The 15,316-nt window shown below is 48.6% G+C and overlaps 6 protein-coding genes across 6 annotated transcripts; 3 read left to right on the top strand and 3 right to left on the bottom strand.

Moving 5' to 3' along the window:
* Positions 1–52: 52 nt before the first annotated feature.
* EV420DRAFT_997281 (uncharacterized protein) lies at positions 53–2,346 on the bottom strand. Its single transcript, XM_060484286.1, has 5 exons — positions 1,597–2,346; positions 1,435–1,539; positions 846–1,383; positions 562–798; positions 53–507 (listed from the first exon to the last, which is right to left on the bottom strand). The coding sequence occupies exons 1-5, from the start codon at positions 1,857–1,859 to the stop codon at positions 184–186; spliced, it is 1,467 nt and encodes a 488-aa protein (XP_060325222.1). The 5' UTR covers positions 1,860–2,346; the 3' UTR covers positions 53–183.
* Positions 2,347–2,887: 541 nt separating this feature from the next.
* On the top strand, positions 2,888–4,987 carry EV420DRAFT_1484617 (uncharacterized protein; the record flags this gene model as incomplete). Its single annotated transcript, XM_060470098.1, has 6 exons — positions 2,888–3,082; positions 3,320–3,340; positions 3,406–3,420; positions 3,462–3,692; positions 3,753–4,328; positions 4,562–4,987. The coding sequence occupies 6 exons, from the start codon at positions 2,888–2,890 to the stop codon at positions 4,985–4,987; spliced, it is 1,464 nt and encodes a 487-aa protein (XP_060325223.1).
* A 1,095-nt stretch (positions 4,988–6,082) lies between these two features.
* On the bottom strand, positions 6,083–6,608 carry EV420DRAFT_1648761 (uncharacterized protein; the record flags this gene model as incomplete). The annotated part of the gene is made up of 3 exons (XM_060478215.1): positions 6,083–6,368; positions 6,421–6,500; positions 6,549–6,608. 3 exons carry the CDS (start codon positions 6,606–6,608, stop codon positions 6,083–6,085), a joined length of 426 nt encoding a protein of 141 aa, XP_060325224.1.
* Positions 6,609–6,687: 79 nt separating this feature from the next.
* Positions 6,688–8,151, bottom strand: EV420DRAFT_1722058 (WD40-repeat-containing domain protein; the record flags this gene model as incomplete). The annotated part of the gene is made up of 6 exons (XM_060479778.1): positions 7,927–8,151; positions 7,674–7,867; positions 7,413–7,619; positions 6,906–7,368; positions 6,749–6,883; positions 6,688–6,723 (listed from the first exon to the last, which is right to left on the bottom strand). The coding sequence occupies exons 1-6, from the start codon at positions 8,017–8,019 to the stop codon at positions 6,688–6,690; spliced, it is 1,128 nt and encodes a 375-aa protein (XP_060325225.1). The 5' UTR covers positions 8,020–8,151.
* Positions 8,152–9,214: 1,063 nt separating this feature from the next.
* On the top strand, positions 9,215–10,511 carry EV420DRAFT_1722065 (terpenoid synthase; the record flags this gene model as incomplete). Its single annotated transcript, XM_060479779.1, has 5 exons — positions 9,215–9,448; positions 9,505–9,621; positions 9,650–9,985; positions 10,036–10,280; positions 10,340–10,511. 5 exons carry the CDS (start codon positions 9,215–9,217, stop codon positions 10,458–10,460), a joined length of 1,053 nt encoding a protein of 350 aa, XP_060325226.1. The 3' UTR covers positions 10,461–10,511.
* A 1,382-nt stretch (positions 10,512–11,893) lies between these two features.
* EV420DRAFT_1484620 (uncharacterized protein) lies at positions 11,894–13,070 on the top strand (the record flags this gene model as incomplete). Its single annotated transcript, XM_060470099.1, has 7 exons — positions 11,894–12,021; positions 12,053–12,155; positions 12,193–12,260; positions 12,370–12,501; positions 12,593–12,697; positions 12,753–12,865; positions 12,895–13,070. 7 exons carry the CDS (start codon positions 11,894–11,896, stop codon positions 13,068–13,070), a joined length of 825 nt encoding a protein of 274 aa, XP_060325227.1.
* Positions 13,071–15,316: the final 2,246 nt, after the last annotated feature.

Here is a 15,316-nt window from a genome sequence, read left to right on the forward strand (position 1 = left end):
ATATAACTTACACCATTCAACACGTGTGTTGAGAATGGATTTGATATCAAAGGGTACAGGGAAGTTCAACAAACAAATTGACATAAAATAGGATTCCATTCCGCAAAAAAAGAGACTATAGCTAGTAATACAGTTCCGCCTAAGCAAAGAAAGAGAAAGAAAAAAGTCCCGAGAGAATGTCCATTAGGGATCCGAGAAAAGAGAAATGGGCCGGTGTAATGAAGCACCAAATCTACCTAAACTTGACGCCACAGATCGTGTGCTTGCATCATCAGACGTGCTTCCTCCAGGGGTGACTGGCCTTCGCATCGGCGCCAGCTCCATCGGGGCCTGAGGGATGGGAGAAAACCGATCGTCCTGCACTAGTATTGGTACGAAACCCGGAGGTAGTCGATTATCTGGTAATTCGATGGGTTCTGGAGGAATACCCGGTAATGGTCGATCTTCCGCTGTAAGAAGTCTTGGATTGAAGGTCGTATGATCACTCGGATTTGAAGGAGACTGGGACTGCGTTTGAAAGGTTAGGTACTTGTAAATAAATTTGTTTGAACGGAACCGTACCGGAGGCTGAACTTGGATATTGACGCCTGCGGGGCTCGAGTAAGATCTTTGAAAGCGTTTTCTCAGCCAGGCGAGGGGTGACTTTAATCGCTTTGGCGGAGACTGTGCGGGAGATTGGTCGCCTTCTCCTAGCGTGAGCTGGCTTCTGGGATCAGTCTGGTGATATAAACTAGATGCACGATATGAAGCCTCAGAAACAGGCGATACAAACTCCCAATCCATCGGACGAGACGGGGTCTAGAAATAAAGTTAACAGAGATCATCGATAGACGATCTTAACGTACGTCGTTCCCTCGATTAGTTGACGAGGAGATAATATCACGGTTCTGGCTTCGCCATTCATCCGCCATGCGTTCGGTCTGCTTTAGGCCCCGGAACCTGTCCGACTCTGACGCAGGCGGCCGTAACATAGCATACTGCGAAAGGGGTGTCGAGGCTCTGGAGTCCTCTCCGTGATCCTCGATGTGGGGGCTGAATTTGGAACTGTGTGTCAGTGCCGGAAAGGTATTATCCATCACGGCAGTCGATTGTTCGAGTTGTTCGAGGTATCGCTGCCTAGACTGAGAAGGGGAATCAAAAAGGGGGAGCGAGGATACCACTGAAGGAGAGTATGTTTGGGAGGGCATCGGACGAATAACTTCCGGTGATACAGGGACCGGACGAGGAGGAAAGTATGCGTCCGAATTCAAGCGCGATAAGCTTCTCGTATGAGAAGGTGCTAGAGATGGTTCTGCTGAGGGAAGCACCTCTGGACGTCGATCAGGGCGCGCGCGAGGTGTGGAATGGAAATCAGGAGGATCAGCAAATGACGAGGCAACGCTTCTGCTGGTCAATGAATATCGAAGAAGTGAATCTATATAGAAGGGGACGTACCGCATGACAGCGACCATCGGGTTGGGATAAACAGGAACCTTCAGTTTCTCTTCCAGATCTTCATAGTCTGCTAGTATGGAAACGGATAGACGTGACTTTGCGGTCCTGAACAAAGAGTCAGATATGTTGTGCCACACACATATATTTGGCTGGAAGACGTACCTGCCGCGGCTCGGGGGTATTGTTGGGACAGGAGCACTTCTATCCCTCTTCGAGTGTTTCCTAGACCGGATCTCCTGGAACGATCTAGCCATTCCAAAGCCTTCCTCGTACCCCTCCTGGTAACCTTGCTCCTTCGCTTCCTCCATCTTCCGTTCCATAAGAAGCCTTCTCGCAGTGGCCCTATCTTTGGCTGCTTGCACTTCTGCGTCGATCCGTTGGCGGTCCACATCTGCGATAATGCCCTCCGCGCGCTGGAGCTCCATCTTAGCATTTTGCAGCTGCAGCTTATGAGCCGACAAGGAAGCCGTCGCCTCGACAAGCTGGGTCCTCAGAGCTGCAAAACGTCGCTCAAAGGCGTCGAGAATCTGGACATCGCGACGAAGGTTGTCGGTAGCGGTCCGCCCGAAGCCATGTATGAGATCAATTTCGGAATGCGAAGCTGGGACTGCGCGATGGTGGCGTTGTCGCGGGAGGCTTTTGTGGCGTCTTTTACTGTGGCTTTGCGGTGCTGTTGCTGGACGGTCGAGCCTAGGAGCGGATGACGACGGAGCGGATGACGAGGAGTCTGCTTCTTCCGGGATCTCTGGGGGGTATTGGAGCCTACTGGAATCTATTCAACCCGTAAATTCATAGAATAAAAGGAACTGAAATACGTGACGTCCGGACTATCCATCGTATACAGTCTATGTATCGATAGCGTCCACCAAATGGAAGGAAGTAAAGAGAATCCTGAGGTAAGTTAGGGACGGCGATATGATGGGGGTTTGCGGCAAGTTATGCCTGCCTCGTGTTCACATCACTCCGCGCCAACACGCGGCATGATATAATCGCCGAAGACGCCAACCTTTCGTCTGGAAAGCAGAAAGAGAAACCAGACGTTGCATGAAAGAGACGTGTGTTGCATCTCCTTACAAGGCGTCTAACACGTGTTGGTGGCGTGCTTGCTGTGAGGTACCCCTCCTCACGAGCTGAAAATCCTCTCAGCGGATGTCGGATGTGAGAGATATGGCAATGAACGTACCTGAGAAGATCTGATGTTTTGTCCAGGAGGACGGGAAAGGGTCTTTGGACTAGCAAGCTGCTACGCCACAAGAACGGGAGCCTTTCTTTAAGAACATTCGACCATTAAGAGAGGTAAAATATGTCGTTGAGCCCAGTGTCATGAAAAACACGAGGAGAAGGTAAGGACAGTCTCCGCAGATTATGGCGACAGGGTACACTGGTGTTCAAAGCGTGTTAACCGGAATGGCCTTCAAGTTTCCTGTATCAAAAAGGGGAATGCTAGGATAATATGAGTTCACTTTTTCACATAGGAGAGCAGCAGAAAGAAAACTCGCACAGCATTTGCGACGCTGATCCGTTCACGTTCTTCTTTCCAGTGGAAACGAAAGTAAAGCGGCTTTCGCCGATCGGTCAAGCAGTGACGCGTCATATGTTCCCATCACATGACGTACACGCGGTAGGACACGTACAAATTGACATTAATGTGCGCACCCATTATGGCGGCACACATGCAATTTGCATAAACACTTCTATTATTTGAGTAATCGTTTCTCACTTGAAGCACTACTCCTCGAGTCTCGACTTGTGAATTCCCGTACGCAATGCTCATTGCAATTATCTCCTAGCCCAAATCGGGCAGGAGTTTTGTTTCTTTCCCTCGAAGAATTGATATTTACATAAAGCCTCATAGGCTCATTTCTGCTAATACTATTCGTTTCAGTTAATGTTATCGCACCACAAGGTAAACACGTACCAACTGAGCAGTCCCTCTGCTAAGATGGATTTGTCTTGAATCCGTCTCAACAGTGTTGTTTCCAAGCAGTGAGCGCCACCGACAGGCTCTATCCTCTCCCATACGACAGCTACCTGCAGATATCTTGCGAGAGATATTTCTTCTGGTGTCTTCAAATGCCGCAGATGTTACCCAGTTTCCGTGGACTGCCGCTCATATCTGTGCGGAATGGAGAACCATCGCTATGCACACACCAATTCTCTGGTCCAAGATTCACGTCATTACAACCCTACCATCCAGAGTACTACCCTGTGATATGGGTGAAATGGCCAAACTTGAATGCCTGCCCTCGAAGGAAATTGTATGTCGTGCGCTTGATTTATCCAGAGAAGTTCCGCTCGTGATCTCTTTCTGCATCAAGGAACAACTTCCGAGGAAGTTCCAGATGCTCGAGTTGCTTATGGATCACGCACCTCGATGGAAGGTGGCTTACCTGTCAAGTGGCCAAGAGGATGTGTCCCTCGGCAACGGGCTCCACCGCCTGAGAGGGCGTATTCTAAACCTGGAATGTCTTTCGATCGATGTCGGCACGTTTCCTATGGAATTCCCATTCCTCAAAAAAAATTTTAGTATTACCTCACGGTTATTCAAGCTCGCCATCCGTAATAATTATGACGAGGAAGTAGTATTTCCGTGGCAGCAAATCAAGAGGCTCGTTTTCAATGGATTTCATGACCTACCATACATTCTTCGCGCTCTTCGCTCCGCGCAAAATGTTGAGCATCTCACCTTCAGTCCAAATGCATTGAGGGCCTTGGATTTGAATGCCGTTCCTATCGCTCTCCCTACCATTCGCTGCCTTGACATCGATTATGACCAAATAAACCCACCGTCTCTGCTTTCTCGCATAATTCTTCCCGGGCTGCAGAAACTATTCATAGATCATGATGGCCTTGTCGAGCAGGGAAATCTAATCTCGCTGGATTTCATGACTAAGGTGGGCCGGTTCCTGATAAGTTCAGGCTGCGCCTTAACGCACACTCCTGGCAGGTGACTAACTAGCCCTGGTCAAAATGCAAGGGAAACAATTAAAACGTAGATAACATTTTGACCCAAGCTTTTGATCACAGCAAAATGCGTCGGCTTTACCATCAAAAGGAATCCCGACTCATTTCGCTATGACCAAAAGCCTTGATCAGAATTTGATCTGTTGTTCACCCATTTTCCCAGAATTTTGTCCCATTTGAAACAGTCGCTTACCAGGAGTGGCATGCAACGTTTGTGCCGTTGGTGCAATTTGGACCCGCTTTCAAAGACGTGATCGCTCTGTGGCCTACCCTGATGTACCTCGATGTTGGCTTTGTTCCACCGATAGAAAACATTGACCTAGTGTTTTCGTTCATGATTCAGCGAATCGTGATTCCTGCACTGCGGAGCTTGAGGATCACTTTTAGGGTCTGCAACATTTGGGAGGGTAGCCCACGTATCGGAGAACAACTCGTCGAGGTGGCTATGATGCGGAGGAATAGCTTACGAGTCTTCGAGGCTTCAGTTTATGTGGAAAAAAGCCAGGGTGGTACGGCCATCCTCAGTAGTGCGGATAAAGCTTCTCTGGAAGCACTGAAGGCAAATGGCATGTCGATTAAAGTCAGGTAAACTACGATAGCTTTCGCATTTATTTAGATATTAATGCCTCTTTCTTCCAGCGTGACTGTAGAGATAACTAGATGGCAGCAGTCCCTGGAATTTATATGGACATAGAGCGTTCTGCATTAAATGGACACACACATGGCTGGTATTGGAACCACATCGTTTCATTGTGCCCGTCGTTTTTCAAAAGACAGAATTTTCGTAGTCGTACGAGTACTGTTCCCAATAAATTATTTGCCATTGACACGGCAGTATAAATCTCGCGGAGAGACTCCATTGATGGTGTGGAAAAAGCAATTTGCGACTCTGTCTCCGGTAATGAGTTCAAGATACGAGCAAGTGTTCGCTCCAACCGCATTCCTGATGGATCGTCGGAAGAATATGGGTTACGGGAGCAAGTCCTTCCGTTGGTCCTTACCAATTTACCATTTCATTTTCCCGCTTTGGTAAATATATTGTTATCTGCATCGCTTGATCGCCGTGAAGCCCTGAACGCAACAGTTTATAAACTTTGGGCGTTCGTTCAAGTCTATATTTTTCTCACCCTGGCAGTGCTTTGTTGAGTACCTGCCGGTGTCTCGACGTAGCTCATACCCCCGGGAGTAATCGGAACCTCCACGACGACCAACTCGTCAGGGGAGGATCATTTACTACAGATGGAAAGCGGAGGAATAGGTTGCAACCAAACATAGCGGCCACAGATCCGACGAATAAGGTGGAGGATCAATCAACGATGCCGCAACCAATATTGCAGTCGAGTTGTAGTCGTGACAATTTTGCCAGGCAAGTTGTTCTCGACAGCAGCAGCAGCGAAGGAATTCCCGGTTCAAGCTGGGAAAAGGTTCTACACCAGCCGAGTGTTAGTTGATTACATAAGACGCACTGGCGGCTGGTTTATGGCTATTTCGGCGATCTCGGTGGCCCTTTTGCGCGCTTGAAGTCCCCAAAACACAGTCTATGACGAAGTCCGAGCCTTCTTCCATCATCCACGAAAACGCCCCTGACTGTCAAGCTGTATACAAATGGCTGTAATTTAGCATGCATTCCCCAGAAATAAATATAGGCCTGCAGTCCGCATAGAACAATTTTGAGGGCAAGCTATTACTTCCGGCCTTTCCGCTTCCTCCCTTCCGTGCCGCTAGTCTCCTCACAGCTCAGCTCATCACCACTAGCTGGCCCACCCTTCTTGGCCTTGTTTTTTCGTAAGTGGTGCTCCAGGATCCATTCTTCCTGATAGCCTCCAGCATCCATAGCAGTCACAGAACCTACGGGTGCGCTAACGGAAGCAGCCGTGCATCTGGACTTCTTGGATTGGGGGACCAATGAGAGGTACGCAACGTACGCAATACCACCGAAAATGAGAGACACCACAAGGTACGTTGTCAATCTGGACTGATTATGAGAAGCGCAGGTATTAGCATGTGTTTGATTTAACGTACAGCTTGAAGTCAAAGATTGAGATCTTGGGCTCCACAACAGTAACGATAGAATCGTAAGCGGAGACCAAGTACTTCTTGTCCTACATAGATTTTAGTAGAACATGTGGCATTATTAAGGTGATGCTCACTGCGAACGAATGTTCCACACGTTTACTTTCAACAGCGATATTTTCAATCTCATGATGCATGTGTGTAATACTACTCCACAACCTTGCCCTTTTCAAGCAGAGTGCCCTTTCCTCTTCAACAATTCCCGAGAGGTTTCTTCTACATGACACCGCTAGTATCAGGAAGCCAAAACGCCTAGCGCCAAGTCAGAAAGACGAACCAGCTCAGCGCCTGCAGAACACATCATTGCGAACCGCGGATTGAATTTCACGCATCTGGATGGACCTGCATGGCCTTCCAGAGGCCCCAGCAGTTGAAGCCGCACAGATGCTGCTCTCAAATCTACCGGACCGCTCTTTTTGGGAAGGATTTTGTACATCCCAGACGTGAACTTTACCGTCCAAACTGCCACTAACAATATAACGACTATCCGGCGTCCAGCTAACTTCCTCACCACTTCCGCCCTTTGCAGGTTCAATAGTAGGGGGCACTGCTGTTGACCGTCCTTCGAGCCCTATATGCCCTTGGAGCTTGGCCAATAGATGTCCTTCAAAGGCATCTAGAATATAATGTGCATCACCTGAACAACCGACGAGAATGTATTTCCCATTTGAAGAAAAGGACAAAGAAGTCATGAAGATGGGTCGAGGAGGATAGCTGACGAAAGACACAGTTGGATCTTCCATAGTTATGACGAGAAATGGCGCTTTGTCGTAGTTAGCATGGTCGTACAACAGTATTCTGGAATAATGATTGACAGCCACGGCGAAGACCATACCGGTGGAATCATAAGTAACGATGGGTGTTGAAGGAAGTGAAAGTAGACCTCGACAATTGGGACTGCAAGATCCCAAAGATGAACAGTTTTGTCCATAGATCCCGACATGAATCCATCGTCTACAAGAGACATCCCCAGAGAGATGACGCGGCCCTTGTGCCCCTTGAAATATTGAAGGTATTTGTTGTCGTGCAGCGAATGGTATCTGACGGTGTCATCTTCCTTGGTGGACACATGTATTATTGCGGTGTTTTTATGGGTGAAACGCAGGAGATCTACTCCATACTTCTTGGAAAAGAGCGTCTTTAGAGGCCTGGCATCTCTACGTGAGCGGAGAGTCGGACTTGAGCGAACAAAGAAAACTCACTTGCCGCTTTTGCAATTGTACAGCCTAAACGTTTCGCCTTCTGCCGCTGTAATTTCCTGGTCCCCTCTATCATCAAAGCATATCCCTGTTATATGCCGTGGACCTTGGTTGCCAGGACGAGGCGGAAAGCTAGGCGACGGTTGTGGCAGGCTATCGACGGCGCCTTTGTAGATCCTGGCCGGCTTCAATTTGGTCTGTACGCGTAGTTTTGTGTAAGATTCGAGAAAATATCACGCCATTAGAGTTTGTTCACCATGAGATTATTCCTAAGGGAAAGCGGGGGATCCGGCGGGGCATCTCCAAACCGAATGGGAAACGTCTCGGTCATCAGATCTACAGTGTTCATTTTCTCATGACCAAGTCGCCTGCAACCTCGCGATTCATGGCCAATGGCTCTTTGGTAAATGGCAGTACTTTCGGACCGTTATAGGCATAACATTAGACTGACATCATGAAGTTCCCCTCAGATATAGGCAATGACATTTACCTATGCTCTCGACGATCGGATTGTCCAGTTTGTCCCCGAGTCTTCTTGTTCTTAGATCCGGTACTTCGAAGCTGCCCGTACCGCCTAAGCATAATATGCGTAACAATCACAACTTGCGGTCCGGTCTCAAGCACCGATCATTATCAAAGTTCGGTTCGTTCCTCGTGGCTCGGTATTGCTTTTCTCTATGCATTACAACTAGGATATGGGCCGTATATTCTAGGGTCAGTGGCATGTGTAGTTCTATTTTGGTCCATCTACGGTTTTACTTGTCCCGTACGTAAGGGAGCGGGTATCCACCGGAATGTACCAGCCTAGCGCAACGTGCATTCGCTCGCACCAAGGCCCCTTAGGCCTCTTGCAATCCATCTCCTGATTCCGCCGATGCCCGGTGGTGGGTCGAATATCTTTGTGAACCAGTGCAGCAGGTGGGTTCTTTGTCGAACTATCGAGACCAAACTAAGATGTTTGTTGCATTCCAGGAGGATCTCTGCATACATATCTGGTCAAGATATATGCTAGTACCCCTTTGTCCACAACCATCACCACATTGAGAGTTTGAGCGTGGTTTCATTGATCGCATTCTGTAGATGCTCACGGAGAAAGATGCCGTGCGAGATTGCATAACCTAATCAGAAAGTTGTAATTTTCTTTGGAAACCGTTACCTTGGATTAGAATTGCTCAACATGGCGATTCATGTCTTGGTTGTCGATCTAACGTTGCAGGCCGTGTCGTTCATTGAAGACATGTTGGCGGCCTTCGTCGTCTAGATAAAAATTTCTGCATCGAGGCAGGTGAGCATCAGTACTTTGTCAAAAGATTCTGTCTCAGACGTTGTGGGATCGCTCCGTCCAGGACTGTTGAGTGCATGCAACTACTATGATTGGTTAATCCTAGTAGATAATTTACCTCCATGTAGAGCATGCACCGTTACGCGCCCTACTGTGCTACGCGATTAGGTTAGGTTCGAGACCTTCGTTTTTCTATAAAATGCTGCCTTCTGGAACCGTGGTCGATATTGGTCCTTCCAAACACCCCCTTCCTCTAACCACCATGTACTCCACCAAACAATTCTATCTTCCCGACCTGCTTGCTCTAAGCCCTTTGAAGGGCGCAACCAACCCTCATTACATTAAAGCCGGTGCTGAATCCTCTCGGTGGATCAATAGCTATAACGTCTTCACAGACCGGAAGCGCGCCTTTTTCGTGCAAGGTTGCAATGAGCTTCTCGTGTCACATACCTATCCATATGCTTGTTATGAACAGTTCAGAACCTGCTGCGATTTCGTGAGTATTTAGTCTAGTTTCAACAGTTATGCACGCACTGATGTCAATATTGCAAGGTTAACCTGCTCTTCGTTGTCGATGAAGTGAGCGATGACCAGAACGGTCATGATGCTCGCGAAACTGGTGAAATATTCCTCAAGACGATGAAGTACGGGAAACGCAGCGACGACGCGGTCCTGTCCAAGATAACGCACGAGTCAGTCTAGATTTCAATTGGAACCGCACGTACGATCTGACCAAAGTGACAGTTTCCGGGAACGGTACATGCGTTTAGCAGGTCCTAACACCGCACGAAGATTCCTGCAACATTGCCAAGATTATATTAACTGCGTGTCAAGGGAAGCTGAGCTCCGCGAGCAGGGTGAAGTTTTGGACATCAATTCATTCACCGACTTGCGTCGAGAAAACAGTGCTATTCGCCTCTGCTTTGGACTTTTTGAATATGTCCTCGGCATCGATCTACCTCAAGATGTATTCGATGACCCGACATTTATGGAGGTCTATTGGGCCGCGGCGGATCTCGTCTGTTGGGCCAACGTGAGTAATACGTTACTCCGACGTGTGATAGCAACTTATCGTATTTCAAGGATGTGTATTCCTACAACATGGAGCAGTGCAAGGGCCATAGCGGGAACAACATCGTGACAGTACTCATGAAAGAGAAGCATATCGACCTACAACCAGCTGCTGACTACATTGGTCAATACTTCAAGGTCTTAATGGATCGTTTCATGACGAAGAAAGCGGAAATTCCCTCTTGGGGACCTAAGGTGGACGCGGACGTCGCTCTATATGTCGAGGCAATGGGCCACTGGATCCAAGGAAATCTCGAGTGAGTGGTTCTTCGGTTCACGGTAATCAGATTATTGACGTCCGACTTTCTTCCTGCAGCTGGAGTTTTGAAACTCAGCGATATTTTGGTGCCGAACATTTGCGAATCAAAGAGACCCTGCTTGTCACTCTGCGCCCTAAGGAGTCCCCATTAGATTCGGACTCTGATAGTGATTATTAAGACCACTACGCCCTCCGAATCCGATACGGACCCATACAAAAGTTTTCGGCTCTTACATTCACGTGGCATTGTCCATTGAAGAAGCCGGCATGGCGGCGGAGGACTTAGTATATTCTTACATTATGTTATGATAGCGTCTTTATGTAGTACCAGCACGCATTCGATAAATAATACGCGTTTTCGGACCTTATGACTGCTTTCCATTCCATCACTCCGAGCATAACTGCCCAGTGATAGATTGTTTGTGAATGACGGCGATAAATTTGATCAACATCCATGGCTCGCTAGCGGCTAATTAGTATTGAAAACTTCGAACTACCGGCCAGTTACCAACACTCTAATCCCAGGCTAAATCATATTACAGGACGGGGAGAAAGAAGTGCCTGAGGACAGGGCTGAAGCCCCCGTGAGCGGCTAAAAAATGGAGATTCTAATAGAGAAGCTGCAACTAGAGCTTGCATATCGGCTCTAGTTGTGTGTGCTTTATTATTATTTCACGTACCGAAGCTCCCACGTTGACGGTACCTGCCTTGACTATTGAGTTTCAAGACGCCAAATTGCAAAGGTCCCTCCAAGGAGCATAAGATAATTATTAGTGATGATCTTAGCAAGCTCGCACTCCTAAGTTGTAGGAACCGCTAACATCGTACCTGCACAATACATCGGGCACGGTAAGTCGAAAACTCCCTGCCGTGTATGATGCACTTGTCTACAACAGGATTGCAGCTGTTTGCATACAGCGTGACAGTAGCATGTGTTTTGCACGAGAAGACAGTAATTTGGACTTGCTCATAAACCATGGTTTACGGACTTGAAGACACGTTTATGGCTATTTCTGCGATCTCGGAGGCCCTTTGTGCGCTCGAAGTCCCCAAAACACGGTTTATGACGAAAGTCCGAACCTTCTTCCATCATCCACGAAAACGCCCCTGACTGTCAAGCTGTATGCAAACAGCTGTAAGCACAGAGAGGAGATGCAACTATACCTAGCGGAATGGCACACCGGTCTTCCCGGTTTATCCGCCTGGTACGGGCTGAGGCGATCACGCATATGAATGTCTCTGGAACGTAGCGCCTAACGCGTATACCATTCTAGTAGAATGCAAACTCGAGATTGAGTCCGATAACCGGTGCTGCGCTGGCTTTTGTTCATGTAAAGGATGCCAAGGTCGATATGTGGCTCAATCGAGGGTTCAAACGCTCCACCTGAGACTTGGAACATCGAGCCGTCCGAAGATAACCCAAGCAAAGGGATATGACCCCCGTACGTGAGAAACTTGCGGTGAGGAAGCGTAGTTCCTCAGCGCCTGATGTAATACCTGTTAATAGGTCAACAGACATCAAAAATATGATAAGGAAGGAAGCGCTACCCTGCCAGTTCACGGGTGCTAGTGCGTAAGCACATCCAAATTTTCCAAGATGGTTGACTTGGGATGGACTATACTGCCAATGGCAAGTTGAGACGGGCGGATTCTAGCAATCGTAAGACTCCCAGGCTCGCAAAGGACATTGGCATAGCCTTGAAATCGATGGACATATTGAAGAAAAGTGCTTCGTTAGGGTATGTCGTCCGGGCACGCGGTCACGAGTAGCGTCGTGATTATCGCCGCCCGCATTGTCGATCCTTCTGGGTCTGCAAGGACGTGCATGACTAAGGACCGGGTGGAAGAGGCGCACAAAAATGAAGGCGGCCCAGTGAGATATTCTTTGACTCGCACCGATCAGTAGATAGGCCATCCCAGCCAGATGGAACGAGAGGGCGAAAGAAGGGGAAGCATCTCGTATTGAGCTGAGCGACAAGTGAGCTGGCAGTTTGGGCAGACGCAGAAGGTGACAAGTAGAAGAGAGGAATGAGCGCGAAGCTTATGGCCATAGCGAACTACCGGTGACTTGTTCTGTCAACCAACAGCGACGTCCTTTTGATGCTGGCGACGACGATTCCACACTTTAAGCCCGCTGGAAACCTCGACTACGTTGGCAACGAGATTGTTAGCCGAAGGACAAGGCTGAACAATGGTCCTGGACTAGTCGTATTAGTGATGTACATAAGCATCAAGAAGGAAAGCTACTCTACCTCATCCTGCCGCGACGCCACGCTGATCTTCTCGAGTTCGTCTGCCTGGCTTCCGAAGGCATAGCGCTGACGTCATCATGAAGGCCTGGGCGAATCGTCCTATTGAGTTTTCCGGGGTCTCCGCGACCATTGGAGACCTGGCTCATCCAACGAGTTGCAAACAGTGCGTGCTAGGCAATCTTTGAGGGCAATGAGGACGCTATTCCCAAGGCCTACAGAACGTATGAGGAGGGTGACGCGGTTTCTGCACATTGCGGAGGAATTGAAGGCTGGTTCTGGGCTGGCTGGTCGAGGATACGACTCCATCCTAAGAACGAATGCAAGGCTCGACGTTTTCAGTGATGCTTCGAATGTCAATAGCGGGTACTCTCTGGGACCCGTACGAAGAGGCTGCTGGACTCTTGAAATCATCGGAAGATGACGCAGAGAAGAGAAGTATTGTGTTCAGGAAGCTTGCTGTGGTGAGGAGTGACGGAGTTGTGATCCTCAGTGCCAGTGACAAGAATCGAGAGATGCAGGACCTGATAAAATGTTAGAAAGCACTGAAAAGAGGATAAACACGATCGCACCAGAACCTGAGGCCTGAATATTTCAGCCAGCAGTGAGCTATATGTGCCTAGCATTCCGGCTCTGTACGTGCATGGGGCGCTTGTTTTCACAGGGAAAGAAGCGAGCTAAATTTCCGTAAGCCTGGCTATATGTGCTCCACCCTGCTAGTCCCAGCTGCTCGAGGAGATGAGGCGCCTATGAATCCGGATTTAACCAACCGCATCCAAAAACGTCAAAAGGCTGTCGCTCGGAGGAAGAAAATTTCTCTTGGATGAACCAGATCCTGTAGCCATCAGTGTGCGTGTACTGGACATTGATGAGGCAGTGGATGTCAAAGAACAGGTCGCATTCATGCTCGTTGAAGCGAAATTTGAGATTCGCCACTGGCCAGGTGAGGGGTTCCACCGAAGAAAGGTTGCCGGAGCATTTGGATGCGATACAATACGTTAGGCTTCCAGTAAAGCGTTGGTGCTATTCGAGAGCTAGTCAACGGTTTAGCGTCAAGTCAGGGAGGTGAGCAGTACGGAGACGTACCTGTCGCAGTCTCGCAGAAGGCTTTCAGCTTCGGTCAAATTGGAAAAGTGGGCGTCGGCTCCTGATAGTTGCAAACGATTCACCCCTGCGAAGTCATGGGTTAGTGCCAGAAAGCAGAAGCGAATTGGCATAGCCACACACCATAAGTCAAGTATCCACTGAAGGTTCAGCATCTTCGCAGAGATCGTGAGCTCTCTCCTGTCATCGTGCCTGGTTTCGATTTGTCGTGCCGCTAATCGCTCTCCCGGTATACTCGTGAGGCTCGTAGACACCGCCATTGTCATTCGAGTCGGTTCGACTGCCTCTGGACTTAGGGTATGGGCCAGTGGAGCAGAAAACAGATGAGGGTGAAGGATTCAGGAGGGAGCGAAGAAGGGAGAAAACCGATCAAGTTCACAGTAGACGCGTTGTGGTGGTAAAAGGCGGAAAGGATTCGAGGCATTTGTGCTTGTTTGGTATCACGGCTGGGTTTGACCCGGCTTTCTCTTTCTAACCAACAACCAACTAGGTACGTCGTCTGTTCCGAACTACGTCCTTTGATACTTATTTCTCTTTACCAGATAGACTAATTTTGGTATTGATTTTTCTGCTGCTCTCTTTATGTGCATGTTCGGACGGACGACGCGAGACTCAAAGACGTGTAATACTAAGAGCCTGATTGCCATCTGCAAGAGAATCAATCCTACGCCCATCGGGCTGCCAACTGTTCACCTGGTATTTGTACGACTTGCTAGTCCACCGCGACTATATGCAGTGGAGATATCCTTTGCGTTGGTCCGATACCGCAGATGGCACTGGCTTCCATTGCCAGACTCGAATTTCTTGAAAATGGTGCGACGTCCTTTCCATCCATAGAAATCTCTCAGCTAACATGATTTCGGAACACAGGAAGTCAGTAATGTTCCGTTGGCACTAATGAAAAAGAACTCGATCAACGTATATCGCTGCGGTTAGGCGCTAACTTGCTAACTCCACCTCTTGCCAAGGAAAGCGAATGCGTTTTATATCGAGAACTCTAGTCACGCTGCGCACCGAGCGAACACGTAGGGAGGAAGGTACGACACCTTCGAATGTGCATGTCTCAGTTTCTAACATCCGAGCATGACAGCAAGGGGAAGCTACACCGAGAAGGCTCTCTATTTGTTTGCAAGGCAACAATACTCCGTTAGATCTAATGCGAAGACCACTTCTCAAGCGCCCGCCCTCGTCACCAATGACTCCCTATATCACCGTCCAGACCATCAACGTTTGAAGAGTCGACGTATTACTTCGTGCATGGTTAATATCACTATTGATACATCATCGCCTGCGTTCGACTGTGGTTCGATTACGATTGGATTACACATCTAGAGCGATATAACAAGGTACGTGGCTTAGGCCTTTCTTTTCGCTCTACCCTCACCTTTCGATACAGAAACGCTACCTCAAGAGCAAAAAACCATTGGGAACCAACGCTTTATGCATTCTCGGGCTCCTTTCATGAGGCATTGCAGATTCTACGAGCTCTGGTTCATCTTGCGCGCCCACAGAAGAGATAGAAGAGTGGCGCTCTGTGGACGCCTAAGTATGTCGCCTGCTTCTTCCGCATACGTATTTTCTAACACATTTTATGCAGATTTTCCGCACATCGGGACAACGTACTGGTTTCTTGACTCTGGGGCGGCATTGAAGAATCGACTACGCAGAAGATGGTGGGCGG

Source organism: Desarmillaria tabescens, assembly GCF_030435595.1.
Source record: "Desarmillaria tabescens strain CCBAS 213 chromosome Unknown EV420scaffold_53, whole genome shotgun sequence".
Lineage (NCBI taxonomy): Eukaryota > Fungi > Basidiomycota > Agaricomycetes > Agaricales > Physalacriaceae > Desarmillaria > Desarmillaria tabescens.